General features: G+C 60.6%; 4 protein-coding genes and 45 non-coding genes across 83 annotated transcripts; all 49 read right to left on the bottom strand.

Annotated features, from left to right (window-relative positions):
* Positions 1–2,321: 2,321 nt before the first annotated feature.
* LMJF_18_0410 (conserved hypothetical protein) lies at positions 2,322–2,924 on the bottom strand (the record flags this gene model as incomplete). The annotated part of the gene is made up of 1 exon (XM_001682395.1): positions 2,322–2,924. The coding sequence occupies one exon, from the start codon at positions 2,922–2,924 to the stop codon at positions 2,322–2,324; it is 603 nt and encodes a 200-aa protein (XP_001682447.1).
* A 1,496-nt stretch (positions 2,925–4,420) lies between these two features.
* LMJF_18_0420 (conserved hypothetical protein) lies at positions 4,421–4,834 on the bottom strand (the record flags this gene model as incomplete). Its single annotated transcript, XM_001682396.1, has 1 exon — positions 4,421–4,834. The coding sequence occupies one exon, from the start codon at positions 4,832–4,834 to the stop codon at positions 4,421–4,423; it is 414 nt and encodes a 137-aa protein (XP_001682448.1).
* Positions 4,835–5,989: 1,155 nt separating this feature from the next.
* On the bottom strand, positions 5,990–6,075 carry LM18Cs1C1.2. Of its 2 annotated transcripts, none has more exons than XR_002460146.1 (1): positions 5,990–6,073. It is a non-coding gene (small nucleolar RNA). The 2 variants fall into 2 exon arrangements; XR_002460147.1 differs by having other exon boundaries at positions 5,991–6,075.
* Positions 6,076–6,257: 182 nt separating this feature from the next.
* LM18Cs1C3.1 lies at positions 6,258–6,356 on the bottom strand. Of its 2 annotated transcripts, none has more exons than XR_002460148.1 (1): positions 6,258–6,356. It is a non-coding gene; the product is annotated as a C/D snoRNA (small nucleolar RNA). The 2 variants fall into 2 exon arrangements; XR_002460149.1 differs by having other exon boundaries at positions 6,258–6,353.
* A 106-nt stretch (positions 6,357–6,462) lies between these two features.
* On the bottom strand, positions 6,463–6,554 carry LM18Cs1C2.9. Of its 2 annotated transcripts, none has more exons than XR_002460150.1 (1): positions 6,463–6,554. It is a non-coding gene; the product is annotated as a C/D snoRNA (small nucleolar RNA). The 2 variants fall into 2 exon arrangements; XR_002460151.1 differs by having other exon boundaries at positions 6,463–6,552.
* A 121-nt stretch (positions 6,555–6,675) lies between these two features.
* On the bottom strand, positions 6,676–6,743 carry LM18Cs1H1.1. The gene has a single exon (XR_002460218.1). It is a non-coding gene; the product is annotated as an H/ACA-like snoRNA (small nucleolar RNA).
* A 236-nt stretch (positions 6,744–6,979) lies between these two features.
* Positions 6,980–7,065, bottom strand: LM18Cs1C1.3. 2 transcript variants are annotated; one of them, XR_002460152.1, is made up of 1 exon: positions 6,980–7,063. It is a non-coding gene (small nucleolar RNA). The 2 variants fall into 2 exon arrangements; XR_002460153.1 differs by having other exon boundaries at positions 6,981–7,065.
* Positions 7,066–7,247: 182 nt separating this feature from the next.
* LM18Cs1C3.2 lies at positions 7,248–7,346 on the bottom strand. Of its 2 annotated transcripts, none has more exons than XR_002460154.1 (1): positions 7,248–7,346. It is a non-coding gene; the product is annotated as a C/D snoRNA (small nucleolar RNA). The 2 variants fall into 2 exon arrangements; XR_002460155.1 differs by having other exon boundaries at positions 7,248–7,343.
* Positions 7,347–7,452: 106 nt separating this feature from the next.
* LM18Cs1C2.10 lies at positions 7,453–7,544 on the bottom strand. 2 transcript variants are annotated; one of them, XR_002460156.1, is made up of 1 exon: positions 7,453–7,544. It is a non-coding gene; the product is annotated as a C/D snoRNA (small nucleolar RNA). The 2 variants fall into 2 exon arrangements; XR_002460157.1 differs by having other exon boundaries at positions 7,453–7,542.
* A 141-nt stretch (positions 7,545–7,685) lies between these two features.
* Positions 7,686–7,753, bottom strand: LM18Cs1H1.2. Its single transcript, XR_002460219.1, has one exon. It is a non-coding gene; the product is annotated as an H/ACA-like snoRNA (small nucleolar RNA).
* A 236-nt stretch (positions 7,754–7,989) lies between these two features.
* LM18Cs1C1.4 lies at positions 7,990–8,075 on the bottom strand. 2 transcript variants are annotated; one of them, XR_002460158.1, is made up of 1 exon: positions 7,990–8,073. It is a non-coding gene (small nucleolar RNA). The 2 variants fall into 2 exon arrangements; XR_002460159.1 differs by having other exon boundaries at positions 7,991–8,075.
* Positions 8,076–8,257: 182 nt separating this feature from the next.
* On the bottom strand, positions 8,258–8,356 carry LM18Cs1C3.3. Of its 2 annotated transcripts, none has more exons than XR_002460160.1 (1): positions 8,258–8,356. It is a non-coding gene; the product is annotated as a C/D snoRNA (small nucleolar RNA). The 2 variants fall into 2 exon arrangements; XR_002460161.1 differs by having other exon boundaries at positions 8,258–8,353.
* Positions 8,357–8,462: 106 nt separating this feature from the next.
* On the bottom strand, positions 8,463–8,554 carry LM18Cs1C2.1. Of its 2 annotated transcripts, none has more exons than XR_002460162.1 (1): positions 8,463–8,554. It is a non-coding gene; the product is annotated as a C/D snoRNA (small nucleolar RNA). The 2 variants fall into 2 exon arrangements; XR_002460163.1 differs by having other exon boundaries at positions 8,463–8,552.
* A 141-nt stretch (positions 8,555–8,695) lies between these two features.
* On the bottom strand, positions 8,696–8,763 carry LM18Cs1H1.3. Its single transcript, XR_002460220.1, has one exon. It is a non-coding gene; the product is annotated as an H/ACA-like snoRNA (small nucleolar RNA).
* A 236-nt stretch (positions 8,764–8,999) lies between these two features.
* LM18Cs1C1.5 lies at positions 9,000–9,085 on the bottom strand. 2 transcript variants are annotated; one of them, XR_002460164.1, is made up of 1 exon: positions 9,000–9,083. It is a non-coding gene (small nucleolar RNA). The 2 variants fall into 2 exon arrangements; XR_002460165.1 differs by having other exon boundaries at positions 9,001–9,085.
* Positions 9,086–9,267: 182 nt separating this feature from the next.
* On the bottom strand, positions 9,268–9,366 carry LM18Cs1C3.4. Of its 2 annotated transcripts, none has more exons than XR_002460166.1 (1): positions 9,268–9,366. It is a non-coding gene; the product is annotated as a C/D snoRNA (small nucleolar RNA). The 2 variants fall into 2 exon arrangements; XR_002460167.1 differs by having other exon boundaries at positions 9,268–9,363.
* A 106-nt stretch (positions 9,367–9,472) lies between these two features.
* On the bottom strand, positions 9,473–9,564 carry LM18Cs1C2.2. Of its 2 annotated transcripts, none has more exons than XR_002460168.1 (1): positions 9,473–9,564. It is a non-coding gene; the product is annotated as a C/D snoRNA (small nucleolar RNA). The 2 variants fall into 2 exon arrangements; XR_002460169.1 differs by having other exon boundaries at positions 9,473–9,562.
* Positions 9,565–9,683: 119 nt separating this feature from the next.
* On the bottom strand, positions 9,684–9,751 carry LM18Cs1H1.4. The gene has a single exon (XR_002460221.1). It is a non-coding gene; the product is annotated as an H/ACA-like snoRNA (small nucleolar RNA).
* A 236-nt stretch (positions 9,752–9,987) lies between these two features.
* On the bottom strand, positions 9,988–10,073 carry LM18Cs1C1.6. 2 transcript variants are annotated; one of them, XR_002460170.1, is made up of 1 exon: positions 9,988–10,071. It is a non-coding gene (small nucleolar RNA). The 2 variants fall into 2 exon arrangements; XR_002460171.1 differs by having other exon boundaries at positions 9,989–10,073.
* A 182-nt stretch (positions 10,074–10,255) lies between these two features.
* LM18Cs1C3.5 lies at positions 10,256–10,354 on the bottom strand. Of its 2 annotated transcripts, none has more exons than XR_002460172.1 (1): positions 10,256–10,354. It is a non-coding gene; the product is annotated as a C/D snoRNA (small nucleolar RNA). The 2 variants fall into 2 exon arrangements; XR_002460173.1 differs by having other exon boundaries at positions 10,256–10,351.
* A 106-nt stretch (positions 10,355–10,460) lies between these two features.
* LM18Cs1C2.3 lies at positions 10,461–10,552 on the bottom strand. 2 transcript variants are annotated; one of them, XR_002460174.1, is made up of 1 exon: positions 10,461–10,552. It is a non-coding gene; the product is annotated as a C/D snoRNA (small nucleolar RNA). The 2 variants fall into 2 exon arrangements; XR_002460175.1 differs by having other exon boundaries at positions 10,461–10,550.
* Positions 10,553–10,681: 129 nt separating this feature from the next.
* LM18Cs1H1.5 lies at positions 10,682–10,749 on the bottom strand. The gene has a single exon (XR_002460222.1). It is a non-coding gene; the product is annotated as an H/ACA-like snoRNA (small nucleolar RNA).
* A 236-nt stretch (positions 10,750–10,985) lies between these two features.
* On the bottom strand, positions 10,986–11,071 carry LM18Cs1C1.7. Of its 2 annotated transcripts, none has more exons than XR_002460176.1 (1): positions 10,986–11,069. It is a non-coding gene (small nucleolar RNA). The 2 variants fall into 2 exon arrangements; XR_002460177.1 differs by having other exon boundaries at positions 10,987–11,071.
* A 182-nt stretch (positions 11,072–11,253) lies between these two features.
* LM18Cs1C3.6 lies at positions 11,254–11,352 on the bottom strand. Of its 2 annotated transcripts, none has more exons than XR_002460178.1 (1): positions 11,254–11,352. It is a non-coding gene; the product is annotated as a C/D snoRNA (small nucleolar RNA). The 2 variants fall into 2 exon arrangements; XR_002460179.1 differs by having other exon boundaries at positions 11,254–11,349.
* Positions 11,353–11,458: 106 nt separating this feature from the next.
* Positions 11,459–11,550, bottom strand: LM18Cs1C2.11. Of its 2 annotated transcripts, none has more exons than XR_002460180.1 (1): positions 11,459–11,550. It is a non-coding gene; the product is annotated as a C/D snoRNA (small nucleolar RNA). The 2 variants fall into 2 exon arrangements; XR_002460181.1 differs by having other exon boundaries at positions 11,459–11,548.
* A 117-nt stretch (positions 11,551–11,667) lies between these two features.
* On the bottom strand, positions 11,668–11,735 carry LM18Cs1H1.6. The gene has a single exon (XR_002460223.1). It is a non-coding gene; the product is annotated as an H/ACA-like snoRNA (small nucleolar RNA).
* A 236-nt stretch (positions 11,736–11,971) lies between these two features.
* On the bottom strand, positions 11,972–12,057 carry LM18Cs1C1.8. 2 transcript variants are annotated; one of them, XR_002460182.1, is made up of 1 exon: positions 11,972–12,055. It is a non-coding gene (small nucleolar RNA). The 2 variants fall into 2 exon arrangements; XR_002460183.1 differs by having other exon boundaries at positions 11,973–12,057.
* Positions 12,058–12,239: 182 nt separating this feature from the next.
* Positions 12,240–12,338, bottom strand: LM18Cs1C3.7. 2 transcript variants are annotated; one of them, XR_002460184.1, is made up of 1 exon: positions 12,240–12,338. It is a non-coding gene; the product is annotated as a C/D snoRNA (small nucleolar RNA). The 2 variants fall into 2 exon arrangements; XR_002460185.1 differs by having other exon boundaries at positions 12,240–12,335.
* Positions 12,339–12,444: 106 nt separating this feature from the next.
* On the bottom strand, positions 12,445–12,536 carry LM18Cs1C2.4. Of its 2 annotated transcripts, none has more exons than XR_002460186.1 (1): positions 12,445–12,536. It is a non-coding gene; the product is annotated as a C/D snoRNA (small nucleolar RNA). The 2 variants fall into 2 exon arrangements; XR_002460187.1 differs by having other exon boundaries at positions 12,445–12,534.
* A 123-nt stretch (positions 12,537–12,659) lies between these two features.
* Positions 12,660–12,727, bottom strand: LM18Cs1H1.7. The gene has a single exon (XR_002460224.1). It is a non-coding gene; the product is annotated as an H/ACA-like snoRNA (small nucleolar RNA).
* Positions 12,728–12,963: 236 nt separating this feature from the next.
* On the bottom strand, positions 12,964–13,049 carry LM18Cs1C1.9. Of its 2 annotated transcripts, none has more exons than XR_002460188.1 (1): positions 12,964–13,047. It is a non-coding gene (small nucleolar RNA). The 2 variants fall into 2 exon arrangements; XR_002460189.1 differs by having other exon boundaries at positions 12,965–13,049.
* A 182-nt stretch (positions 13,050–13,231) lies between these two features.
* On the bottom strand, positions 13,232–13,330 carry LM18Cs1C3.8. 2 transcript variants are annotated; one of them, XR_002460190.1, is made up of 1 exon: positions 13,232–13,330. It is a non-coding gene; the product is annotated as a C/D snoRNA (small nucleolar RNA). The 2 variants fall into 2 exon arrangements; XR_002460191.1 differs by having other exon boundaries at positions 13,232–13,327.
* A 106-nt stretch (positions 13,331–13,436) lies between these two features.
* Positions 13,437–13,528, bottom strand: LM18Cs1C2.5. 2 transcript variants are annotated; one of them, XR_002460192.1, is made up of 1 exon: positions 13,437–13,528. It is a non-coding gene; the product is annotated as a C/D snoRNA (small nucleolar RNA). The 2 variants fall into 2 exon arrangements; XR_002460193.1 differs by having other exon boundaries at positions 13,437–13,526.
* Positions 13,529–13,645: 117 nt separating this feature from the next.
* LM18Cs1H1.8 lies at positions 13,646–13,713 on the bottom strand. The gene has a single exon (XR_002460225.1). It is a non-coding gene; the product is annotated as an H/ACA-like snoRNA (small nucleolar RNA).
* A 236-nt stretch (positions 13,714–13,949) lies between these two features.
* On the bottom strand, positions 13,950–14,035 carry LM18Cs1C1.10. 2 transcript variants are annotated; one of them, XR_002460194.1, is made up of 1 exon: positions 13,950–14,033. It is a non-coding gene (small nucleolar RNA). The 2 variants fall into 2 exon arrangements; XR_002460195.1 differs by having other exon boundaries at positions 13,951–14,035.
* A 182-nt stretch (positions 14,036–14,217) lies between these two features.
* On the bottom strand, positions 14,218–14,316 carry LM18Cs1C3.9. Of its 2 annotated transcripts, none has more exons than XR_002460196.1 (1): positions 14,218–14,316. It is a non-coding gene; the product is annotated as a C/D snoRNA (small nucleolar RNA). The 2 variants fall into 2 exon arrangements; XR_002460197.1 differs by having other exon boundaries at positions 14,218–14,313.
* Positions 14,317–14,422: 106 nt separating this feature from the next.
* On the bottom strand, positions 14,423–14,514 carry LM18Cs1C2.6. 2 transcript variants are annotated; one of them, XR_002460198.1, is made up of 1 exon: positions 14,423–14,514. It is a non-coding gene; the product is annotated as a C/D snoRNA (small nucleolar RNA). The 2 variants fall into 2 exon arrangements; XR_002460199.1 differs by having other exon boundaries at positions 14,423–14,512.
* Positions 14,515–14,631: 117 nt separating this feature from the next.
* LM18Cs1H1.9 lies at positions 14,632–14,699 on the bottom strand. The gene has a single exon (XR_002460226.1). It is a non-coding gene; the product is annotated as an H/ACA-like snoRNA (small nucleolar RNA).
* A 236-nt stretch (positions 14,700–14,935) lies between these two features.
* LM18Cs1C1.11 lies at positions 14,936–15,021 on the bottom strand. 2 transcript variants are annotated; one of them, XR_002460200.1, is made up of 1 exon: positions 14,936–15,019. It is a non-coding gene (small nucleolar RNA). The 2 variants fall into 2 exon arrangements; XR_002460201.1 differs by having other exon boundaries at positions 14,937–15,021.
* A 182-nt stretch (positions 15,022–15,203) lies between these two features.
* LM18Cs1C3.10 lies at positions 15,204–15,302 on the bottom strand. 2 transcript variants are annotated; one of them, XR_002460202.1, is made up of 1 exon: positions 15,204–15,302. It is a non-coding gene; the product is annotated as a C/D snoRNA (small nucleolar RNA). The 2 variants fall into 2 exon arrangements; XR_002460203.1 differs by having other exon boundaries at positions 15,204–15,299.
* Positions 15,303–15,408: 106 nt separating this feature from the next.
* Positions 15,409–15,500, bottom strand: LM18Cs1C2.7. Of its 2 annotated transcripts, none has more exons than XR_002460204.1 (1): positions 15,409–15,500. It is a non-coding gene; the product is annotated as a C/D snoRNA (small nucleolar RNA). The 2 variants fall into 2 exon arrangements; XR_002460205.1 differs by having other exon boundaries at positions 15,409–15,498.
* Positions 15,501–15,623: 123 nt separating this feature from the next.
* On the bottom strand, positions 15,624–15,691 carry LM18Cs1H1.10. Its single transcript, XR_002460227.1, has one exon. It is a non-coding gene; the product is annotated as an H/ACA-like snoRNA (small nucleolar RNA).
* A 236-nt stretch (positions 15,692–15,927) lies between these two features.
* On the bottom strand, positions 15,928–16,013 carry LM18Cs1C1.12. 2 transcript variants are annotated; one of them, XR_002460206.1, is made up of 1 exon: positions 15,928–16,011. It is a non-coding gene (small nucleolar RNA). The 2 variants fall into 2 exon arrangements; XR_002460207.1 differs by having other exon boundaries at positions 15,929–16,013.
* A 182-nt stretch (positions 16,014–16,195) lies between these two features.
* On the bottom strand, positions 16,196–16,294 carry LM18Cs1C3.11. Of its 2 annotated transcripts, none has more exons than XR_002460208.1 (1): positions 16,196–16,294. It is a non-coding gene; the product is annotated as a C/D snoRNA (small nucleolar RNA). The 2 variants fall into 2 exon arrangements; XR_002460209.1 differs by having other exon boundaries at positions 16,196–16,291.
* A 106-nt stretch (positions 16,295–16,400) lies between these two features.
* LM18Cs1C2.8 lies at positions 16,401–16,492 on the bottom strand. Of its 2 annotated transcripts, none has more exons than XR_002460210.1 (1): positions 16,401–16,492. It is a non-coding gene; the product is annotated as a C/D snoRNA (small nucleolar RNA). The 2 variants fall into 2 exon arrangements; XR_002460211.1 differs by having other exon boundaries at positions 16,401–16,490.
* A 113-nt stretch (positions 16,493–16,605) lies between these two features.
* On the bottom strand, positions 16,606–16,673 carry LM18Cs1H1.11. The gene has a single exon (XR_002460228.1). It is a non-coding gene; the product is annotated as an H/ACA-like snoRNA (small nucleolar RNA).
* A 236-nt stretch (positions 16,674–16,909) lies between these two features.
* On the bottom strand, positions 16,910–16,995 carry LM18Cs1C1.13. Of its 2 annotated transcripts, none has more exons than XR_002460212.1 (1): positions 16,910–16,993. It is a non-coding gene (small nucleolar RNA). The 2 variants fall into 2 exon arrangements; XR_002460213.1 differs by having other exon boundaries at positions 16,911–16,995.
* Positions 16,996–19,139: 2,144 nt separating this feature from the next.
* On the bottom strand, positions 19,140–19,811 carry LMJF_18_0430 (hypothetical protein; the record flags this gene model as incomplete). Its single annotated transcript, XM_001682397.1, has 1 exon — positions 19,140–19,811. The coding sequence occupies one exon, from the start codon at positions 19,809–19,811 to the stop codon at positions 19,140–19,142; it is 672 nt and encodes a 223-aa protein (XP_001682449.1).
* Positions 19,812–21,218: 1,407 nt separating this feature from the next.
* LMJF_18_0440 (putative phosphatidic acid phosphatase) lies at positions 21,219–22,490 on the bottom strand (the record flags this gene model as incomplete). The annotated part of the gene is made up of 1 exon (XM_001682398.1): positions 21,219–22,490. One exon carries the CDS (start codon positions 22,488–22,490, stop codon positions 21,219–21,221), a length of 1,272 nt encoding a protein of 423 aa, XP_001682450.1.
* Positions 22,491–23,143: the final 653 nt, after the last annotated feature.

The raw sequence follows: 23,143 nt of genomic DNA on the forward strand, positions 1-23,143 counted from the left end.
AACCCAAACAAAAAATGGAGGTGTAGTACAGAAGCCGATGACAGCAGAGCGTGAGGGTGAGAGCGAGAGAGAGAGAGCAGATGGTGCCGGCACGCAGCAATGCATAAACAAATCGACACTGGAGAGGAAGGGGGAGGCGCCGAAAGGATAGGAAGAGAGGAAGGCGGAGCAGGCAGCACTGCCAGACCGCTACTCAAACCACCCGTAGACACACAAACAAACGCACGACGCAAAATACGTGGAGCCTGCTGCTGCCGCTACCTCTGCTGCTGCTGTTGCTGCTGTTTCGACTCCCTGCCACCCTTTCCTCCACCACCACCACCACCACACCGCGTTTTTATTACGCACAAAGACAACGTCGACAGGGAGAAAAGGAAACCAAGGGTGTAAATCTAGTCAGAAAGCATAGCGAGGACGAAAAAAGAGTAGCGCGCGCACACGAACACGCACGAGCGACGCGCAGGGGGGGGAGGAGAGAGGCGTCAGAGAGACACACTCGAGTCGAACAGAAACTGGTTAACGTCAAGAAAAGTAAAGTCCGAAAGTGCCACAAGACGGTGAGAAGGCGACGGGAAGGGGGAGGCACACACACACACACACACACACACACACAGCAAGGAAAAGAACCCTACGGTAAACGAAAAATCGTAATTGAATGAAGAGGCGGAGGAGACAAGAGAAGGGCAAAGACAAGTCCGGAAACGAAACGCATCACGGGTGGCCCGCGCAGAACATGAAGAAAGAGCGAGGAGAGACACCAGCCAAGAGCTGCGCAAGTGTGCCAAACAACTTTATATATATATATATGTTTATATGAAAGATGAAAGCTGAAAAAAGACAGGCCACGCCCAATGAATAGAGTCAGTGGTGGCGGTGGTGTGGGAATAGGATTAAGGAGAGCAAACGCCTCCTGAGATCTTAGTGACAATACAAGCAAAAAATAATAATAATAACAACAATACCATCACCATAAATGACCCCCTAACCCCTCCTTCCTCCCTTTAAGCAGAGATGAAAACAATACAAACACAGATCCCCGACAAACTAGAACGGCTCCGCGGAGGCAAAAACCGCGAAGACACACACACAGACACAGACAGACAGACCACGGTATTCGCTTCTATCGTCCGGTAGTCTTCTGCCGTGCTAGTGCAAAGAGGTGATGCTCCGCGAGAGAGAGAGCGCAAGCGCGCGGTAGATCGAGCGGTCAACACGGTGAGAGCAACGGAGAGGACGTCTTTTGGTAGGCAAGTGTGTGCGTGCGTGTGTATGTGAGTGGTGGGTGTGGTGAGTGTGGTGGGGGGGGGGGGGAAGGGTTACTTCGGACCGATACCAGATGTATTGATGGTCCGTGTCCCACCTCAATAACGACACTTCGTTGAAGCGCCGCGATCCCAGTGCTTGCTCTTCTACCCCGGCTTTCGAAGAACCTCCCACAAAGTCGACTGTTGGAAACGGTCAAGTGAGAAAGACACAAAGGAAGATACAAGCAGAGAAGAGGGAAGAAGAAGAGGGAGAAGATCAGTCAGCGCGAAAACAACAGCTCAACTTCTCTGCAAGGGAGGGCCGTGCGGGGGGACGCACAGAGGAAAGCATCTTCGACCCCCCCAGAGTGCACATCTGCTGCCATACAACGGTGAGGTCAACTCGACTCGACACCCCTCTGGCCCGTCACAGGCCCCCACCACTGCGTGCGGTGCGAAGCAGCCGTAGACACAAACCAAGAGGGCGACATTAAAGAAGCAGCACCACGGTTGTGGTCCGCGTGATAATTGCCAGTGCCGTCTATGAGGTCTTGCTCGAGCATCGCTCGTGAGCACTCTCCCTTCATCTGTACCTATGCGAGGCTTGCGCTGGTGAAAGCGCTGAGCGTCTGCTCGGTCCCACGGACATGACTGCTGTTTCGCGGTAGCGCGCACCTACTTGATCGGCAGTCCACCACTCCCCCCCCCTCCTCCTCCTCCTCCTCCTCCTCTTCCTCCTCTTCCTCCTCCTCCATGCACCAGACGGTTTGCGCGTCCGCGCTGACGGGGATGAACACGAGAAAAAAAGAACCTAGAAAGATCGGAGTCAGCCAAAAGAGGTCACGGCACCGGCACACACGGACACATACACAGGGAATTGCCACAGCGCCCTCACTCCTTCACATCTGAAACCGACAGACACACGTCGACCAAGCAAGAGAAAATGTGAAGGAGAGGAGCCTACTCTTTTCCTTCGCTTCTTCTGTTGCACTTCCTCCTGCGGTTTCTCACACCCCGACCCCCACCACCACTACCACCATCAACCCGAGCTCTGCGGGGTTAGCTATCCGCTTGCCTTTACTTCTGTGGAGGCGCCGGCGAGGGTGGCGGTGTCTCCCAGGGCATGTGCTCCGGCACGTACCCGTTCGGGTTGCTGTTCTCGATCTTGCGCAGCTTGTTTGCCCGGTTCTCGATGTAAAACTGCGAAGAAGGATAGTCCGCTGTCGGGTTGTACTTGTGGTTACGCTTCATCGGGCCGCGCTTGTGCGCCATGAAATCACGCGTCTTGGCGCGCTGCTCAGCTGCAAGCTTCGCCGCGATGTTCGCACGCGCCATTGGAGTGTCGTTCGTCTTGGGGTGATGCGTATCGAGGGCGTTCTTCACGCCGGCGACGGTGGCCGCCACAGAGGCGGCGGAGGGCCGCTTCGTCGTGCAGTGGTGCACTTCCGCAGAGGATGGGTTAAGGGTGGAGATCACTTTCACCTTATGTGTTTCGGGGAGGATCATCTGAAACTTGCTATGGTGCTCAGGCGTTGTAAAGTCAGCGTAGCAACGCCCCTTGCCAGGGGCGTGCGGGACCTCACGGCTCACGACCCAATCCGGGGTGAGGTGAGCAGCCGCCTTGCTCGTGGGGAACAGGTCGCCGTGGCCGCTACGCAGGAGAAGGCAGCGACGTAGCATTTTCGCTTGTTTCGCCGAATGCTGGACGGTATCGGCGCCACGGCTTATCGAAGGGTGGCGATGCAGAGCGAGAGTGAGAGAGAGCGGACCCACGCAGGGGAAGAGAAAGGGATGTGCGCAATAAAAAGTCCCCTACTCCGCCACACGCACGCACGCACACGAGCGCCCTGGCTGGAGATGCGATGACAACGAGAAAGTAAAGCAGAAGGAAGAGAGGTGCCGCCTACACCTGGGGCTTCGCTCCGCTCTGCAGCAACGAGCAAACAGCAGACCCACGCGAAAAAAAAAACGAGAAGAGCAGTGTAAAACAAGCAAGAAGTCAGAGAAGAAGGCCGAGTATGTACGTACGTGCCTCCACCCAAGTGTGTGTGTGTGTATGTGGGTGGGTGAGTGGGTAAGTGGGTGACCTCTGCGCACAGCGGCGACTGCGCCTGCGACCAGGTGCACAACAGAGACGACGGAGAAAACAGCAGAACAAGGGAAGCGCGAGGATGTCGCATGGAGGCGCAGGAAGGCAGCGGAGCGGAACAACTATAACTACAGCTACGACTACGGAGAGAGCGGAATGTCTAAGTGAAGCTACTGCTACTACAAAAAGAGAGAGAGAGACAAGGGGCAAGAGAGGGAGAGATCGTCAGAGGAGCTGTAGACGCACCCGGCGGAACTACCTAAAGGGCACACGCTCTCGCAACACGTGGTGGAAGTGAGAAGGCCAACCGCGTCGTATGGACGCCAAATGTCGCGTCCCCCTCGCCACCCACCTCTTTGCGTGTCCTTTGGTGAGCAGAAATGCCCGCTCAGGCAGATAAAAAAAGATAGTGTAGTACGGCTGCATCGGTTGTGTTCGTTGGGAGTGACGCAGCGCATGTACGCACAAGGAAGCACGTACACGGCCAACGGAGTCAGCACAGAGAGAGGTAGAAAGGACGAACGAAAAGGAAGCGGAGACGGTGATGGTGAGCTCGAAGCGCATGCAAGCCTGCTAAGCACGTGTTGAAAGCCGCCTGACGAAGAAGGGAGGTAGACGGGCAGAGAGTGGCCGCCGGCTCGCCTCAGCATAGGTCATTGCGACGCAAGCGCCAGGATAGTCCCTCCATTGAGGTCGAGTCCGGAAAGAAAAGACGTTGGGCGAGAGAAGCGACGCATAGCCACATCGGCAGCTCCTTGCACCTCTGCCTCGAACGATGGCGTAGAGCACGCGTTGCTGCTGCTGTGCAAGCGAGACACGGTTTATCCCATGGAAGAAGGGAAGGGTGAGAACTGCAGCCCCTCCTTTTCGCACGACCGGAAGTGCATTCCGAAGTTGCGCATCTGCAGGAGGAGTGCCACGCCTACGAGAATAAAGTGGCTAGCACCTCAACAGCAGAGACAGAGTGAGATGCCGCCGAATACAGAGGGAAAACTAAAACAGAAAAGGATACACAGATGCACAGGTATGCATAAAAGCAGCACAAAGAAGGTCAAGAGAACAAGCAGCAACACAACTGGCACGCGGCTCACTTGCGCATGGCATTCGTGCCCTCGTCCACGGCGTTTCCAAGCGCGTGCGGGTCAATCTTTCCACGGTGGTCAACGTAGTAACGCCTCCGCATACCAAACTGTCCCTTGACGAAGCTATTTTCGGGCAGCGGCTCCGGGCAGTTTGGCTCATGCGTCGCAAAGTACTCGTGCAACTCGCGTTGGCGACTTTGGTACTTGGCCTCCATCTCCTCTGTGTGGGGGCTGATCAGGTAGCGCTTGCGCTTCTTGTCAACATCTTTTTTGGGCACCGGCGGCCCGCCCTGGATAAAGTAGCGCGCGGTCATGAAGAGTACCGACGCTGACGCGCAGGGAGGAGATGACAACGACGCCGAGATGTTCACGGAGGCCGTATGGCACAAACGTGCATGCATCGAGCGCTGCATCTGCATCGACGTCCCCTTCACTGCTCGCCCTCACACCCCTTTTCGGAGAATATTCCCGCCTACCCGTGAGGCAGAGAGGAGGAGTACAGTGCAGAGATAGTGCTCGGCCAAAGACGAAACCAGAGGGAGCCACCACTGACAGCTGCTGCGTGCTCTGCGCCGACAGATCGGTCTTCGATATCGACAATCACTCGTGCAAGCAAAACCCCTGAAAAGAGAAACAGAGCGAGAAGCTAGAGTGAGCTGTCGATGCCCGTGTGGTTGTGCACGAGGAGTCCCCGTTCACGTGAGTGCACGTTGGAGAGACAAAAAGAGTGAAGCATGCATGAAACCAATCAAAACGTGGAGGAGAAGGCAGCAACGCGCTCGAATAGCGCTGACAGTTCACCTACCGCACGGAAGGCACAAGCGCGGTCTCTATCGCAGGGGTTGCCGCGACGCAACGCCGTCCACGACATCGATGCCGACACCGCAGCGATGTATCGTATTGACCGCCCCCCCCACTGTGTTGTAGGTACTTGACCCTATCAAAACCAAGATTGTCTCGGCATTGGTAGGGAAAGATCGGGGGAGAGGGGGGGGGCATTGGATTTCCCACCCACGCAAAGTGCGGGTGCACCGGGCGTTGAGATGCCCAGCGCGGGGATGTCGCTCATGTCATCAGAGGCTTTCTTTTTGTACATCGTCCATAAAAGGGCAACCGTCACGACCGTTGCATAAAGCAGGACAGCGACGAAACGGGAACACGAGAGAACGCATGCAAGGACCGCCGTAGAACATCTGTGCAGCGCCACCACCGTTGATCGGCCCGCGCCCGGTGCCCCGCCTCTCTGCACAATCTGAGAGGGTCCTCAATAAAAAAAAAACACCGCGCGCAGCAGCTACGGCCAAAAAACGACCCTACTCGACTGCTCCCACACCGGCTACGCCTCGTGACAGCACGACACTCATCCTTCTACAACGTCCACATCCATGCAGCTCCTTCTCCTCGTTGTCCACAACGGAAGCCGTGACAGCCGCCTTCAGTTACGCTCACATCCGCAGAGGGCAAGCAACCGCACATGGATACCAACACACAAACGCACACGCGCACGCATGCAGGTGCACGGTGCAGCGGCGCTGACACGGGTGCGAGTAAGGGTACGGGGGAGGGGGGGCAGGAGGCTCAACATTTGTACACATTCGAACTGTCCGCATGGGTGCGTGTCGGTCCGCTCGTCGTTAAGGAGATGTTTGTCATCATAGCGCTCCACGCAGCCACAGCGGCAGCAGCGGTGGCACACCGCACGGCTGCTTCCCCTCTCGCCATCCGAAAAACGCGCAGACGGCACGGAGGTGTCACAGCGCGCACACACACACACACAAGCGCAGGTCGAGTGCCGGCAGCAGCTGAGCGGGCGAGGGGCGCCGGGGTGGGGGCCACACGGGGTGGTCAGCAAAGAGGCGCGGGATGTCTTCCCGGCTCCGCATCGTCTTGTATCAGTCACGCAGCGTCAGACGCGCACTACGAGTGTTTGGCATCAGCTTCGCTCTCGCGCGTGCCCGCCGCAGCTTTCCCCCTCCCCCTCTCCCGCTGCTGCCACGCCACCTCTCGCGGCACATCACAGCATGTGCCCGTGGCCGGCTGCGTCGCCGCGTCAGCCGTTGCTTTGCGGATTAGCATCAGGACGGAGTTTCAGTGCACAGTGCTCTGATTGGGATCCGTTGAATGTCTCTCATCCTGCGCGGCAGCGCAGCTGGCATACACACACACACACACACACACACACACACACACACACATATGCAGGCACACACGCACAGAGGCGCACACGCCCCAGAGACGTGGATGCGCGGCGGTGGCGACAGAGCTCTTGGAGAAGTATCACCCGCGGCATCTCACCTAGCGGAGTTGCAGCGGCTACGGTTCTCCTCGCGCACTTGAGGTGGGGAGAGACAGGTGCGGTGACAGCGAGCGCAGCGTGCACCGCCGCCGCAGCCGAGTCATCTCCATCTCCTGAAATCGAGGTGCGCCGACAGAGCAGCGTCGCACCCCGTTAGACAGAGACGTCGTTGTCCAGTGTCCCCCGCCACACACGCGCACGCATGCAGGTGCACGGTGCAGCGGCGCTGACACGGGTGCAAGTAAGGGTACGGGGGAGGGGGGGCAGGAGGCTCAACATTTGTACACATTCGAACTGTCCGCATGGGTGCGTGTCGGTCCGCTCGTCGTTAAGGAGATGTTTGTCATCATAGCGCTCCACGCAGCCACAGCGGCAGCAGCGGTGGCACACCGCACGGCTGCTTCCCCTCTCGCCATCCGAAAAACGCGCAGACGGCACGGAGGTGTCACAGCGCGCACACACACACACACAAGCGCAGGTCGAGTGCCGGCAGCAGCTGAGCGGGCGAGGGGCGCCGGGGTGGGGGCCACACGGGGTGGTCAGCAAAGAGGCGCGGGATGTCTTCCCGGCTCCGCATCGTCTTGTATCAGTCACGCAGCGTCAGACGCGCACTACGAGTGTTTGGCATCAGCTTCGCTCTCGCGCGTGCCCGCCGCAGCTTTCCCCCTCCCCCTCTCCCGCTGCTGCCACGCCACCTCTCGCGGCACATCACAGCATGTGCCCGTGGCCGGCTGCGTCGCCGCGTCAGCCGTTGCTTTGCGGATTAGCATCAGGACGGAGTTTCAGTGCACAGTGCTCTGATTGGGATCCGTTGAATGTCTCTCATCCTGCGCGGCAGCGCAGCTGGCATACACACACACACACACACACACACACACACACACACACACACACACACACACACACACATATGCAGGCACACACGCACAGAGGCGCACACGCCCCAGAGACGTGGATGCGCGGCGGTGGCGACAGAGCTCTTGGAGAAGTATCACCCGCGGCATCTCACCTAGCGGAGTTGCAGCGGCTACGGTTCTCCTCGCGCACTTGAGGTGGGGAGAGACAGGTGCGGTGACAGCGAGCGCAGCGTGCACCGCCGCCGCAGCCGAGTCATCTCCATCTCCTGAAATCGAGGTGCGCCGACAGAGCAGCGTCGCACCCCGTTAGACAGAGACGTCGTTGTCCAGTGTCCCCCGCCACACACGCGCACGCATGCAGGTGCACGGTGCAGCGGCGCTGACACGGGTGCGAGTAAGGGTACGGGGGAGGGGGGGCAGGAGGCTCAACATTTGTACACATTCGAACTGTCCGCATGGGTGCGTGTCGGTCCGCTCGTCGTTAAGGAGATGTTTGTCATCATAGCGCTCCACGCAGCCACAGCGGCAGCAGCGGTGGCACACCGCACGGCTGCTTCCCCTCTCGCCATCCGAAAAACGCGCAGACGGCACGGAGGTGTCACAGCGCGCACACACACACACACAAGCGCAGGTCGAGTGCCGGCAGCAGCTGAGCGGGCGAGGGGCGCCGGGGTGGGGGCCACACGGGGTGGTCAGCAAAGAGGCGCGGGATGTCTTCCCGGCTCCGCATCGTCTTGTATCAGTCACGCAGCGTCAGACGCGCACTACGAGTGTTTGGCATCAGCTTCGCTCTCGCGCGTGCCCGCCGCAGCTTTCCCCCTCCCCCTCTCCCGCTGCTGCCACGCCACCTCTCGCGGCACATCACAGCATGTGCCCGTGGCCGGCTGCGTCGCCGCGTCAGTCGTTGCTTTGCGGATTAGCATCAGGACGGAGTTTCAGTGCACAGTGCTCTGATTGGGATCCGTTGAATGTCTCTCATCCTGCGCGGCAGCGCAGCTGGCATACACACACACACACACACACACACACACACACACACACACACACACACACACACACACATATGCAGGCACACACGCACAGAGGCGCACACGCCCCAGAGACGTGGATGCGCGGCGGTGGCGACAGAGCTCTTGGAGAAGTATCACCCGCGGCATCTCACCTAGCGGAGTTGCAGCGGCTACGGTTCTCCTCGCGCACTTGAGGTGGGGGGAGACAGGTGCGGTGACAGCGAGCGCAGCGTGCACCACCGCCGCAGCCGAGTCATCTCCATCTCCTGAAATCGAGGTGCGCCGACAGAGCAGCGTCGCACCCCGTTAGACAGAGACGTCGTTGTCCAGTGTCCCCCGCCACACACGCGCACGCATGCAGGTGCACGGTGCAGCGGCGCTGACACGGGTGCGAGTAAGGGTACGGGGGAGGGGGGGCAGGAGGCTCAACATTTGTACACATTCGAACTGTCCGCATGGGTGCGTGTCGGTCCGCTCGTCGTTAAGGAGATGTTTGTCATCATAGCGCTCCACGCAGCCACAGCGGCAGCAGCGGTGGCACACCGCACGGCTGCTTCCCCTCTCGCCATCCGAAAAACGCGCAGACGGCACGGAGGTGTCACAGCGCGCACACACACACACACAAGCGCAGGTCGAGTGCCGGCAGCAGCTGAGCGGGCGAGGGGCGCCGGGGTGGGGGCCACACGGGGTGGTCAGCAAAGAGGCGCGGGATGTCTTCCCGGCTCCGCATCGTCTTGTATCAGTCACGCAGCGTCAGACGCGCACTACGAGTGTTTGGCATCAGCTTCGCTCTCGCGCGTGCCCGCCGCAGCTTTCCCCCTCCCCCTCTCCCGCTGCTGCCACGCCACCTCTCGCGGCACATCACAGCATGTGCCCGTGGCCGGCTGCGTCGCCGCGTCAGTCGTTGCTTTGCGGATTAGCATCAGGACGGAGTTTCAGTGCACAGTGCTCTGATTGGGATCCGTTGAATGTCTCTCATCCTGCGCGGCAGCGCAGCTGGCATACACACACACACACACACACACACACACACACACACATATGCAGGCACACACGCACAGAGGCGCACACGCCCCAGAGACGTGGATGCGCGGCGGTGGCGACAGAGCTCTTGGAGAAGTATCACCCGCGGCATCTCACCTAGCGGAGTTGCAGCGGCTACGGTTCTCCTCGCGCACTTGAGGTGGGGGGAGACAGGTGCGGTGACAGCGAGCGCAGCGTGCACCGCCGCCGCAGCCGAGTCATCTCCATCTCCTGAAATCGAGGTGCGCCGACAGAGCAGCGTCGCACCCCGTTAGACAGAGACGTCGTTGTCCAGTGTCCCCCGCCACACACGCGCACGCATGCAGGTGCACGGTGCAGCGGCGCTGACACGGGTGCGAGTAAGGGTACGGGGGAGGGGGGGCAGGAGGCTCAACATTTGTACACATTCGAACTGTCCGCATGGGTGCGTGTCGGTCCGCTCGTCGTTAAGGAGATGTTTGTCATCATAGCGCTCCACGCAGCCACAGCGGCAGCAGCGGTGGCACACCGCACGGCTGCTTCCCCTCTCGCCATCCGAAAAACGCGCAGACGGCACGGAGGTGTCACAGCGCGCACACACACACACACAAGCGCAGGTCGAGTGCCGGCAGCAGCTGAGCGGGCGAGGGGCGCCGGGGTGGGGGCCACACGGGGTGGTCAGCAAAGAGGCGCGGGATGTCTTCCCGGCTCCGCATCGTCTTGTATCAGTCACGCAGCGTCAGACGCGCACTACGAGTGTTTGGCATCAGCTTCGCTCTCGCGCGTGCCCGCCGCAGCTTTCCCCCTCCCCCTCTCCCGCTGCTGCCACGCCACCTCTCGCGGCACATCACAGCATGTGCCCGTGGCCGGCTGCGTCGCCGCGTCAGTCGTTGCTTTGCGGATTAGCATCAGGACGGAGTTTCAGTGCACAGTGCTCTGATTGGGATCCGTTGAATGTCTCTCATCCTGCGCGGCAGCGCAGCTGGCATACACACACACACACACACACACACACACACACACACACACACACACATATGCAGGCACACACGCACAGAGGCGCACACGCCCCAGAGACGTGGATGCGCGGCGGTGGCGACAGAGCTCTTGGAGAAGTATCACCCGCGGCATCTCACCTAGCGGAGTTGCAGCGGCTACGGTTCTCCTCGCGCACTTGAGGTGGGGGGAGACAGGTGCGGTGACAGCGAGCGCAGCGTGCACCACCGCCGCAGCCGAGTCATCTCCATCTCCTGAAATCGAGGTGCGCCGACAGAGCAGCGTCGCACCCCGTTAGACAGAGACGTCGTTGTCCAGTGTCCCCCGCCACACACGCGCACGCATGCAGGTGCACGGTGCAGCGGCGCTGACACGGGTGCGAGTAAGGGTACGGGGGAGGGGGGGCAGGAGGCTCAACATTTGTACACATTCGAACTGTCCGCATGGGTGCGTGTCGGTCCGCTCGTCGTTAAGGAGATGTTTGTCATCATAGCGCTCCACGCAGCCACAGCGGCAGCAGCGGTGGCACACCGCACGGCTGCTTCCCCTCTCGCCATCCGAAAAACGCGCAGACGGCACGGAGGTGTCACAGCGCGCACACACACACACACAAGCGCAGGTCGAGTGCCGGCAGCAGCTGAGCGGGCGAGGGGCGCCGGGGTGGGGGCCACACGGGGTGGTCAGCAAAGAGGCGCGGGATGTCTTCCCGGCTCCGCATCGTCTTGTATCAGTCACGCAGCGTCAGACGCGCACTACGAGTGTTTGGCATCAGCTTCGCTCTCGCGCGTGCCCGCCGCAGCTTTCCCCCTCCCCCTCTCCCGCTGCTGCCACGCCACCTCTCGCGGCACATCACAGCATGTGCCCGTGGCCGGCTGCGTCGCCGCGTCAGCCGTTGCTTTGCGGATTAGCATCAGGACGGAGTTTCAGTGCACAGTGCTCTGATTGGGATCCGTTGAATGTCTCTCATCCTGCGCGGCAGCGCAGCTGGCATACACACACACACACACACACACACACACACACACATATGCAGGCACACACGCACAGAGGCGCACACGCCCCAGAGACGTGGATGCGCGGCGGTGGCGACAGAGCTCTTGGAGAAGTATCACCCGCGGCATCTCACCTAGCGGAGTTGCAGCGGCTACGGTTCTCCTCGCGCACTTGAGGTGGGGAGAGACAGGTGCGGTGACAGCGAGCGCAGCGTGCACCGCCGCCGCAGCCGAGTCATCTCCATCTCCTGAAATCGAGGTGCGCCGACAGAGCAGCGTCGCACCCCGTTAGACAGAGACGTCGTTGTCCAGTGTCCCCCGCCACACACGCGCACGCATGCAGGTGCACGGTGCAGCGGCGCTGACACGGGTGCAAGTAAGGGTACGGGGGAGGGGGGGCAGGAGGCTCAACATTTGTACACATTCGAACTGTCCGCATGGGTGCGTGTCGGTCCGCTCGTCGTTAAGGAGATGTTTGTCATCATAGCGCTCCACGCAGCCACAGCGGCAGCAGCGGTGGCACACCGCACGGCTGCTTCCCCTCTCGCCATCCGAAAAACGCGCAGACGGCACGGAGGTGTCACAGCGCGCACACACACACACACAAGCGCAGGTCGAGTGCCGGCAGCAGCTGAGCGGGCGAGGGGCGCCGGGGTGGGGGCCACACGGGGTGGTCAGCAAAGAGGCGCGGGATGTCTTCCCGGCTCCGCATCGTCTTGTATCAGTCACGCAGCGTCAGACGCGCACTACGAGTGTTTGGCATCAGCTTCGCTCTCGCGCGTGCCCGCCGCAGCTTTCCCCCTCCCCCTCTCCCGCTGCTGCCACGCCACCTCTCGCGGCACATCACAGCATGTGCCCGTGGCCGGCTGCGTCGCCGCGTCAGTCGTTGCTTTGCGGATTAGCATCAGGACGGAGTTTCAGTGCACAGTGCTCTGATTGGGATCCGTTGAATGTCTCTCATCCTGCGCGGCAGCGCAGCTGGCATACACACACACACACACACACACACACACACACACACACACATATGCAGGCACACACGCACAGAGGCGCACACGCCCCAGAGACGTGGATGCGCGGCGGTGGCGACAGAGCTCTTGGAGAAGTATCACCCGCGGCATCTCACCTAGCGGAGTTGCAGCGGCTACGGTTCTCCTCGCGCACTTGAGGTGGGGGGAGACAGGTGCGGTGACAGCGAGCGCAGCGTGCACCACCGCCGCAGCCGAGTCATCTCCATCTCCTGAAATCGAGGTGCGCCGACAGAGCAGCGTCGCACCCCGTTAGACAGAGACGTCGTTGTCCAGTGTCCCCCGCCACACACGCGCACGCATGCAGGTGCACGGTGCAGCGGCGCTGACACGGGTGCGAGTAAGGGTACGGGGGAGGGGGGGCAGGAGGCTCAACATTTGTACACATTCGAACTGTCCGCATGGGTGCGTGTCGGTCCGCTCGTCGTTAAGGAGATGTTTGTCATCATAGCGCTCCACGCAGCCACAGCGGCAGCAGCGGTGGCACACCGCACGGCTGCTTCCCCTCTCGCCATCCGAAAAACGCGCAGACGGCACGGAGGTGTCACAGCGCGCACACACACACACACAAGCGCAGGTCGAGTGCCGGCAGCAGCTGAGCGGGCGAGGGGCGCCGGGGTGGGGGCCACACGGGGTGGTCAGCAAAGAGGCGCGGGATGTCTTCCCGGCTCCGCATCGTCTTGTATCAGTCACGCAGCGTCAGACGCGCACTACGAGTGTTTGGCATCAGCTTCGCTCTCGCGCGTGCCCGCCGCAGCTTTCCCCCTCCCCCTCTCCCGCTGCTGCCACGCCACCTCTCGCGGCACATCACAGCATGTGCCCGTGGCCGGCTGCGTCGCCGCGTCAGTCGTTGCTTTGCGGATTAGCATCAGGACGGAGTTTCAGTGCACAGTGCTCTGATTGGGATCCGTTGAATGTCTCTCATCCTGCGCGGCAGCGCAGCTGGCATACACACACACACACACACACACACACACACACACATATGCAGGCACACACGCACAGAGGCGCACACGCCCCAGAGACGTGGATGCGCGGCGGTGGCGACAGAGCTCTTGGAGAAGTATCACCCGCGGCATCTCACCTAGCGGAGTTGCAGCGGCTACGGTTCTCCTCGCGCACTTGAGGTGGGGGGAGACAGGTGCGGTGACAGCGAGCGCAGCGTGCACCACCGCCGCAGCCGAGTCATCTCCATCTCCTGAAATCGAGGTGCGCCGACAGAGCAGCGTCGCACCCCGTTAGACAGAGACGTCGTTGTCCAGTGTCCCCCGCCACACACGCGCACGCATGCAGGTGCACGGTGCAGCGGCGCTGACACGGGTGCGAGTAAGGGTACGGGGGAGGGGGGGCAGGAGGCTCAACATTTGTACACATTCGAACTGTCCGCATGGGTGCGTGTCGGTCCGCTCGTCGTTAAGGAGATGTTTGTCATCATAGCGCTCCACGCAGCCACAGCGGCAGCAGCGGTGGCACACCGCACGGCTGCTTCCCCTCTCGCCATCCGAAAAACGCGCAGACGGCACGGAGGTGTCACAGCGCGCACACACACACACACAAGCGCAGGTCGAGTGCCGGCAGCAGCTGAGCGGGCGAGGGGCGCCGGGGTGGGGGCCACACGGGGTGGTCAGCAAAGAGGCGCGGGATGTCTTCCCGGCTCCGCATCGTCTTGTATCAGTCACGCAGCGTCAGACGCGCACTACGAGTGTTTGGCATCAGCTTCGCTCTCGCGCGTGCCCGCCGCAGCTTTCCCCCTCCCCCTCTCCCGCTGCTGCCACGCCACCTCTCGCGGCACATCACAGCATGTGCCCGTGGCCGGCTGCGTCGCCGCGTCAGTCGTTGCTTTGCGGATTAGCATCAGGACGGAGTTTCAGTGCACAGTGCTCTGATTGGGATCCGTTGAATGTCTCTCATCCTGCGCGGCAGCGCAGCTGGCATACACACACACACACACACACACACACACACACACATATGCAGGCACACACGCACAGAGGCGCACACGCCCCAGAGACGTGGATGCGCGGCGGTGGCGACAGAGCTCTTGGAGAAGTATCACCCGCGGCATCTCACCTAGCGGAGTTGCAGCGGCTACGGTTCTCCTCGCGCACTTGAGGTGGGGGGAGACAGGTGCGGTGACAGCGAGCGCAGCGTGCACCACCGCCGCAGCCGAGTCATCTCCATCTCCTGAAATCGAGGTGCGCCGACAGAGCAGCGTCGCACCCCGTTAGACAGAGACGTCGTTGTCCAGTGTCCCCCGCCACACACGCGCACGCATGCAGGTGCACGGTGCAGCGGCGCTGACACGGGTGCGAGTAAGGGTACGGGGGAGGGGGGGCAGGAGGCTCAACATTTGTACACATTCGAACTGTCCGCATGGGTGCGTGTCGGTCCGCTCGTCGTTAAGGAGATGTTTGTCATCATAGCGCTCCACGCAGCCACAGCGGCAGCAGCGGTGGCACACCGCACGGCTGCTTCCCCTCTCGCCATCCGAAAAACGCGCAGACGGCACGGAGGTGTCACAGCGCGCACACACACACACACAAGCGCAGGTCGAGTGCCGGCAGCAGCTGAGCGGGCGAGGGGCGCCGGGGTGGGGGCCACACGGGGTGGTCAGCAAAGAGGCGCGGGATGTCTTCCCGGCTCCGCATCGTCTTGTATCAGTCACGCAGCGTCAGACGCGCACTACGAGTGTTTGGCATCAGCTTCGCTCTCGCGCGTGCCCGCCGCAGCTTTCCCCCTCCCCCTCTCCCGCTGCTGCCACGCCACCTCTCGCGGCACATCACAGCATGTGCCCGTGGCCGGCTGCGTCGCCGCGTCAGTCGTTGCTTTGCGGATTAGCATCAGGACGGAGTTTCAGTGCACAGTGCTCTGATTGGGATCCGTTGAATGTCTCTCATCCTGCGCGGCAGCGCAGCTGGCATACACACACACACACACACACACACACACACACACACACACATATGCAGGCACACACGCACAGAGGCGCACACGCCCCAGAGACGTGGATGCGCGGCGGTGGCGACAGAGCTCTTGGAGAAGTATCACCCGCGGCATCTCACCTAGCGGAGTTGCAGCGGCTACGGTTCTCCTCGCGCACTTGAGGTGGGGGGAGACAGGTGCGGTGACAGCGAGCGCAGCGTGCACCACCGCCGCAGCCGAGTCATCTCCATCTCCTGAAATCGAGGTGCGCCGACAGAGCAGCGTCGCACCCCGTTAGACAGAGACGTCGTTGTCCAGTGTCCCCCGCCACACACGCGCACGCATGCAGGTGCACGGTGCAGCGGCGCTGACACGGGTGCGAGTAAGGGTACGGGGGAGGGGGGGCAGGAGGCTCAACATTTGTACACATTCGAACTGTCCGCATGGGTGCGTGTCGGTCCGCTCGTCGTTAAGGAGATGTTTGTCATCATAGCGCTCCACGCAGCCACAGCGGCAGCAGCGGTGGCACACCGCACGGCTGCTTCCCCTCTCGCCATCCGAAAAACGCGCAGACGGCACGGAGGTGTCACAGCGCGCACACACACACACACAAGCGCAGGTCGAGTGCCGGCAGCAGCTGAGCGGGCGAGGGGCGCCGGGGTGGGGGCCACACGGGGTGGTCAGCAAAGAGGCGCGGGATGTCTTCCCGGCTCCGCATCGTCTTGTATCAGTCACGCAGCGTCAGACGCGCACTACGAGTGTTTGGCATCAGCTTCGCTCTCGCGCGTGCCCGCCGCAGCTTTCCCCCTCCCCCTCTCCCGCTGCTGCCACGCCACCTCTCGCGGCACATCACAGCATGTGCCCGTGGCCGGCTGCGTCGCCGCGTCAGTCGTTGCTTTGCGGATTAGCATCAGGACGGAGTTTCAGTGCACAGTGCTCTGATTGGGATCCGTTGAATGTCTCTCATCCTGCGCGGCAGCGCAGCTGGCATACACACACACACACACACACACACACACACATATGCAGGCACACACGCACAGAGGCGCACACGCCCCAGAGACGTGGATGCGCGGCGGTGGCGACAGAGCTCTTGGAGAAGTATCACCCGCGGCATCTCACCTAGCGGAGTTGCAGCGGCTACGGTTCTCCTCGCGCACTTGAGGTGGGGGGAGACAGGTGCGGTGACAGCGAGCGCAGCGTGCACCACCGCCGCAGCCGAGTCATCTCCATCTCCTGAAATCGAGGTGCGCCGACAGAGCAGCGTCGCACCCCGTTAGACAGAGACGTCGTTGTCCAGTGTCCCCCGCCACACACGCGCACGCATGCAGGTGCACGGTGCAGCGGCGCTGACACGGGTGCGAGTAAGGGTACGGGGGAGGGGGGGCAGGAGGCTCAACATTTGTACACATTCGAACTGTCCGCATGGGTGCGTGTCGGTCCGCTCGTCGTTAAGGAGATGTTTGTCATCATAGCGCTCCACGCAGCCACAGCGGCAGCAGCGGTGGCACGCCGCACGGCTGCTTCTCCTCTTGTCGGCTCGGCACATGAGCACATGTACACACACACCGGGACAGAGAGAAGCCACCCGTAGAGGAGGCGGAAGAGCAAAGCGGGTAGAGGGAAGGAGGCAGTGCACACCGCACCGCGTCTCACTGTGTAGGTGTAGGAAAAGAAGGACCGCCGCCGGCATTCGCGTCGTAGATACGGCCTTGTTATGCAGAGCAGCGCATAAGTTGTGGAAAGTGAAGCGCGAGGGCCCAGGAAGCACTCGTGCCGTGTTGGGCGTGAATGGGCCAGTGGAAGCGAGAGGCAGAAGGAGCTAAGGGGAGTTGGCAAATGGGTGGAGTGGGTTAAGGAGCCCTGGTGCTCATTCTCGGTGTTCAGGCGCTCTTCACTCCCGCATATCCAGAAGGTGCGTCAGCGGTCCAGGGGCTCTCGGTAGGGGAGCAGCAACCCGAGCGCGCAGCGGACTATACAGCTGTCTGTCAAACGCCGCAGACGAGAGAGGGCAGAGAGGAATAGGATGGGCAGCAGACGCACGGGACAAAGGAAAGCAACATGTCAGTGGCGATCCATCAATGACCACCATGACGGAGGCACCTGACGAAGCCCTACGATGTTCGCAGGGTGTAGGTGCCCTTCTTTTCGTTTTTTTTTTGGGTGGGGGAAAGGGGAGGGGTTCTGTGCTGTGTTTTTCCGCTGTGTAATGCCGCATGTAAAGGTCCCTCTCCGCGCATGTGCGTGCCACACGTGTGCTGCTGTCAGCGTTTCCCGCTGCGGTTTTCGTAAAGCCAAAACAGTTCATGCCAGAAAGGGGGACAGCGCAGGCGGAGGCATTCGCACACGCCAAACGCCCAACGTCGCACTGACGAAGAGGCACAGACATGCGCTCGAGAGGAGACACCGTAGCGAAGGCACTGGCGGAGACCGACGCGGAGTGTGGAAGAGAAACCCAAACGGAAGGAGAGCGCACCCGTGCAGGTGCATGCAAAGCAATTATCAGTGCTGCAAGAGGCACGCCTATTTAGTTACATAGGCCTAGAGGGCGGCGATAGACCCAGCTCACATGAACAGAAATTAGCGAAAGACATGATGATAATAGGCACAACAGAGTGGGGAAGAGTCAGAGTGAAAGACAGAGAGAGAGAGAGAGACAGAGCCACTTAACCGCAGGCGAAGGCAGCATCACAGGAGCATAGGGAGTGTCGGCCCCTTTCGACACCCCTCCTCGTCCGCGAGAAGAAACAGGCCAGCGCGAAAACGGTCCAAACAGAGCGATACGCACACACACACACACACACAAAGGGTAAAGGGTGGACGGAGGAGGTCAAGAGAGAAGCGGGTAGGCAACGAGCTAGCGAAACCCAGGAAAAAAACACAAACAAAGCCGCTAGGCAAATACAAAAAGAAGGGAAAGTAGAGGTGCCCGTAGCGAGTGCAGGCTTTAGTCACGCCGGGGGTGAGAAGGGGGGCGATCTCTGGGGTTGGGCAGGGCGCCTCCCCCTCCCCCGGCCCAGCCACACAACATGCAACGCACGCGCACCAGTACATTCCCAGGAAAGCATGCCGTCCGTCCCGTCGTGCTGAACGGTGACCTTTCCTCCTGTTGCTTGTTGTATCGCCCGTCTTCGCTTCGAGAGCTCAGCGTAGACTAGCGCAGCGTGTCGTCAGAGGCAGTCACGGACATGGCGTACGCACGTGCAGAGTGTTTGGGGGCACGAAGCACTGAGCACGTAAAAAAAAACGCCCAGACAGCACATATGCCATCGGAGGCGGGCGGAGGGTGGTGGTGAAAGGGAGCAACACATCTCGATGATGCAACGAGGGGAGAAACATCAACGGAAAGAGAGGGAGAGCGAAAAGAGGCGGAGACGCTAAACGAAGCGCACGTGGAAAAGGGGGGAGAGATGGAAGGGGATGGTTTTCGTACCGGGCGAACATAAGGCATCGGCACAGCTTTGGGGAGGGGGGGGGGTACAGAGAACGCTCGAAAACGATCGTCAGTGCGCGCAAGATCGGCGGTTTCTGTTGGCGAGTGCTTGGGTGTGTGTATCATTCCTTTCTCGCAGGAACGACGCTTGTGACCTTCACGTCGGCACAGAAGGAGCGGAGCGACGCCTACTGCTTCCTCTCGATCCTTTCGCCATAGTCCGTGCCGTTGGGCGACACGGGCACCACGACGGGGTTTTCTCCCGCCGATTTGCGGCGCCGCGAGGGACTGTGGCGATTGTCCAGCGGAGACAACTCGTTGGCGGCAGCGGTGGAGAGCCTCTCGCGGCTGACCCCGAAATCCTGTTCGCCGAACAAACTGTGCGCGCTCGTCAGCGGTGGCACCTTCACCACCGACGGCTGAGCGCCAGATACGCAGCTACGGCAAGAATGCGACTTGTCGTCCGATGAAGCACTAGCGCCGGAGGCTTGCTTGTTTCGCGGCGATGGAGCTGCAATGCCCTTCAGCTCGCGCCGATCACGAAAGAAAGAAGAGTGTGCACACAAAGGGGGTGAGGGAGAGTCGTAGCCTGCCGTCATCGATTCGCTCTCGTTCACCGCCTCGCCGCCTTCCGTGACCGGGAACATCAGCAGATCCTGAGTCTCCACGTTGTCGTCCGGGTGATCGTAAAGCGTCCAATCGCCGTGCATCGATGGCCGGAAGCTGATCACCACAGACAACACGCCGAGCACCGAGCCACAGATGGAGCCGGCGAGGATGTCGTCAAAGTTGTGGCGGTAGTCGGTCGTGCGGGAGATGGCGACGGTGATGGGCAAGATCAACGGAAGCAGCAAGAGCATGACAAGCCAAAGTTGCCCCCCCCCCTGAGAATGCGAAAGAGGCCCATGCGATACATGCACAGTGGAACGTACCCCGAGAAGGCCGTGCTGCTGCGACCAGAGGGAAAGGAAAGGCGGCCCTCGCGCGCGGCGCCGCACTGGGCGTTGTGTGTCATCGTCGCCCAGCTGGTCTCTGTAATGCCTTCACTCGCGAGCCGGGAAAGGAAGTCGGGACGCAGGCAGCCAGCATACGGCTTTGAGAAGCTTACCACCGCAAAGGTCAGCGCAATGCTCCACTTCTGCGGCAGCAGCCAGCCGCTGACATGGAGCCACATGTTGAGCTTCCCGGCAGGGCTGCTCCAGCGTGGGAGCAGCTCACCAGCGAAGTAGATCACCACAACAAAGAAGGAGGCGATCGCCAAAGAATACGTCGGGAGCACCTCCTTCGTTGTGAAGGGGTGGCCGATGACGGGGTCGCTCCAGTCGACGTCGCGGCAGTGGGGTTGGGCCTTGCTCCCTACCACAGCAGCCACAACAGCGATGATGACAATCGCAAGCTAGTCGGGTACCTACCACAGGTAGAAATGATGTGGGACGCGCTTGAGGATCATCATGGCTGCAGTGGTTGCGATTGGTGTCGCTGTACCGATGGGCGCCTTCAGGTTAAGAAATACAGCTCCGCTACTCAGTTGGCGATGGCAAGCGTCACCGCTTGCTCGCAAGGAGTGAGGGAGAGGCAAGGAGGTAAAGTGTGTGGCACACGCACGTGTCTCGATGCGTGTGCAGCGTACAAGTGCGCTCGTGCGTGCGGAAGAGCAGCCAGAGGAGTCCGAAACCGACATAAGGTTCGCAGATAACCGCCATGCGTGACAGAAATGCGACGCAAGACAGGGTCGGTTGTGTGTGCAGCAGCTCCTCGCGTGCGAAGGGGGCCTCGCAGATAGCACAAAGAAACGTAGAGATGTGCGCAAGCTTGCGTGGGGGAGCGACCAAGCACCAATGAGTGCAGCATCCGGGCTTCATGCCGTGCATCGACCCGTGAGCCTCACACCCTAGGCCTTTTCGACCCTTTGGTTTTCATGAAGAGGCAACGATGCGGAGGGTGAGAGTGCTTCTCCACACACACACACACACACACACACACACACACACACACACGCACACACACGCTCTCTCTCTGCAGCCCATCGGCGACGCGGCAGTAACGTTTGACGGAGCGTGGCGCGACTTCACCGCAAAGGAAAGAAAAAGACGCCTGGGTTGACCCCGTGGCCGTGTAATGCCGTGCCCACACCGAGCGGATTCGCATCACTGCGATGGCTCGCCGGCTCTATTTCACTGGTTCATTGTTCACGCAGCCCCGCCTGTACAAACTTGTACAAGAATAGGAACAGTAAATATAAAAGCATGATAGCGTGGCATACAGCATCATCGGTCTTGTCCCTGCTGCCCACCAGTGTGCGCACGTGCGCCGGAGCTGTAACGGTGCACAAGCCGAGGCACCAGGTGTCCCGTGCGAGCATCCGCGACCATTGTAGCACCCACAGCGATCACTGCGCTGACGATGCCAATCGCACTGCCGGCGACAATGTCGTCGAAGTAGTGACGGTTGTCACGAGTCCGTGAGACTGCCACGGCGATAGGGAGTATAAGCGGAAGAAGACCCGTGAAGATGCGCCACAGCGAGACACCACTGCGGCGGAACGCCCGCAGCGAGTGCAGCACGTAAAAGCAAAATGGAACGATAGCGGAAAAGCTGATGCTGCTGTGCCCAGATGGAAACGAGACACGCCCTTCTTTGGGCACCGCGCACCAGTCGACGCCGGTGCTCTGGGGGCTGTAGCCCTCATTACGGAGGCGGGAAAGGAAGTCGGGCCGCAGTCGACCGGCGTAGACCTTTATCGCGCTCACCACCATCAAGGCGAAGACGACTGAGAAAGCCTGTGTCAGAAACCAAATGTGTACGTGGAGGAGAAAACGCTGCCACGGATGCACCAGAGCGTAAGTGTGCGCCTTCTGCCTGCAGGGCGCACTGGCTGTCGCGCGAGAAGGCAAAGCATCAGCGACTGCCGCGGATTCACGGCTGCCGGTGTGCTCATGGTATGTGTTGGCGAAGGGTGTCCTCAATGACCCCGGTTGACGATTTGGAAGTGCAGTGGACACCGTTGGTGAGCCGACCTGCGCCTCCCGCGTCTCCACATCAGAGGGCGGCAGCGCACGGCTCACCAGAGCCTCGATTTCTTCTTCTCTGTTCATCAGCAGTCTAGACTCCACCGACTCTGACGAAAACGTCACGGACACCCCGGCGTCGTAGCAGCTCTGCCCCTCACCAGCATTCTGCGCTGCACCACCACCACCATCACGCTGACCTTCCCTATCAAGCCTTTTTGGCTCTTTGCACAGTTCGTGGGCCATGATAGCGCCGCGCCGGCGTCCCAGCCACAAATGGCGCGCCACCTCACCCAGGACGTAGACGAAGACTGGCAAGATGGAGATGATGGGCAACGTCCATGATGGGAACGTACTGGCATCAGCGAATGGAAAGCTGATACTTGGATCGGTCCACGAAAACGGCCGGCAGTGAGGGCGCACCTCGCTCAAGCCAAACGCAACGAAGCCGCAGATCAGGCACAGGAGATAGTCATGCAGTCGAAAGAAGATGCTAAAACGCCACAACGTGGCAACGGTGCACGAGGCCATAGTCGCTCGTGTTGTTATCGTACTGTTTTGTGCTCAGGAGACGAATAGAAAAGGGAAGTACCGTGTCGCTCAAAGAGCGGAAGTGGCGGGGGAGGATAGAAAGAGGCAAGCAGATATACGGATGGCAGAGTGGAGAGCAGCCAGGCAAGAGGCCGAGCCCCAGTAAAACTCGCACAGGCGGTTGTTGTGTGTATAGGTAAGCGCACGTGCACGTGCAACCAAGTATATCTACATATATACTTGGACGATTAAGGAGTGTAACGGAGGCGGTTGGTAGTGTAGAATACAGAAAGCGACTGGAACGCTACGGGTGTGAGACACTTCCCGAACCAAGTTGAAGTTTAGAGCCAGTGAGGAAGAGAAGGAGGAGGTAGATGAGCGTCAAGAGCGACCATTTCACATCAACGCCGTCGGCGTGGGTGGCCGCGGCATTTCTGTGCCGGTAAGGGGAGTGTTGGTCGCTGCCGCGGTGCCCTAGCTGCAAAACTGCAGTGAGCACCAAGCTTGAGGTCCTCCGCGTCTCCTCTCGTCAGTCGGTCATCCACCATCGTTTGTGGCAGTTTCAAGAAAGGAAAACAAATACAGCACCGCCCACAAATGGAAAGGGCACAGCACGCCATGATGAGCGCGCAGCGAGGCATAAGTGCTCTGCT

The sequence above is a fragment of the Leishmania major genome, chromosome 18, assembly GCF_000002725.2.
Source record: "Leishmania major strain Friedlin complete genome, chromosome 18".
Classification (NCBI taxonomy): domain Eukaryota; phylum Euglenozoa; class Kinetoplastea; order Trypanosomatida; family Trypanosomatidae; genus Leishmania; species Leishmania major.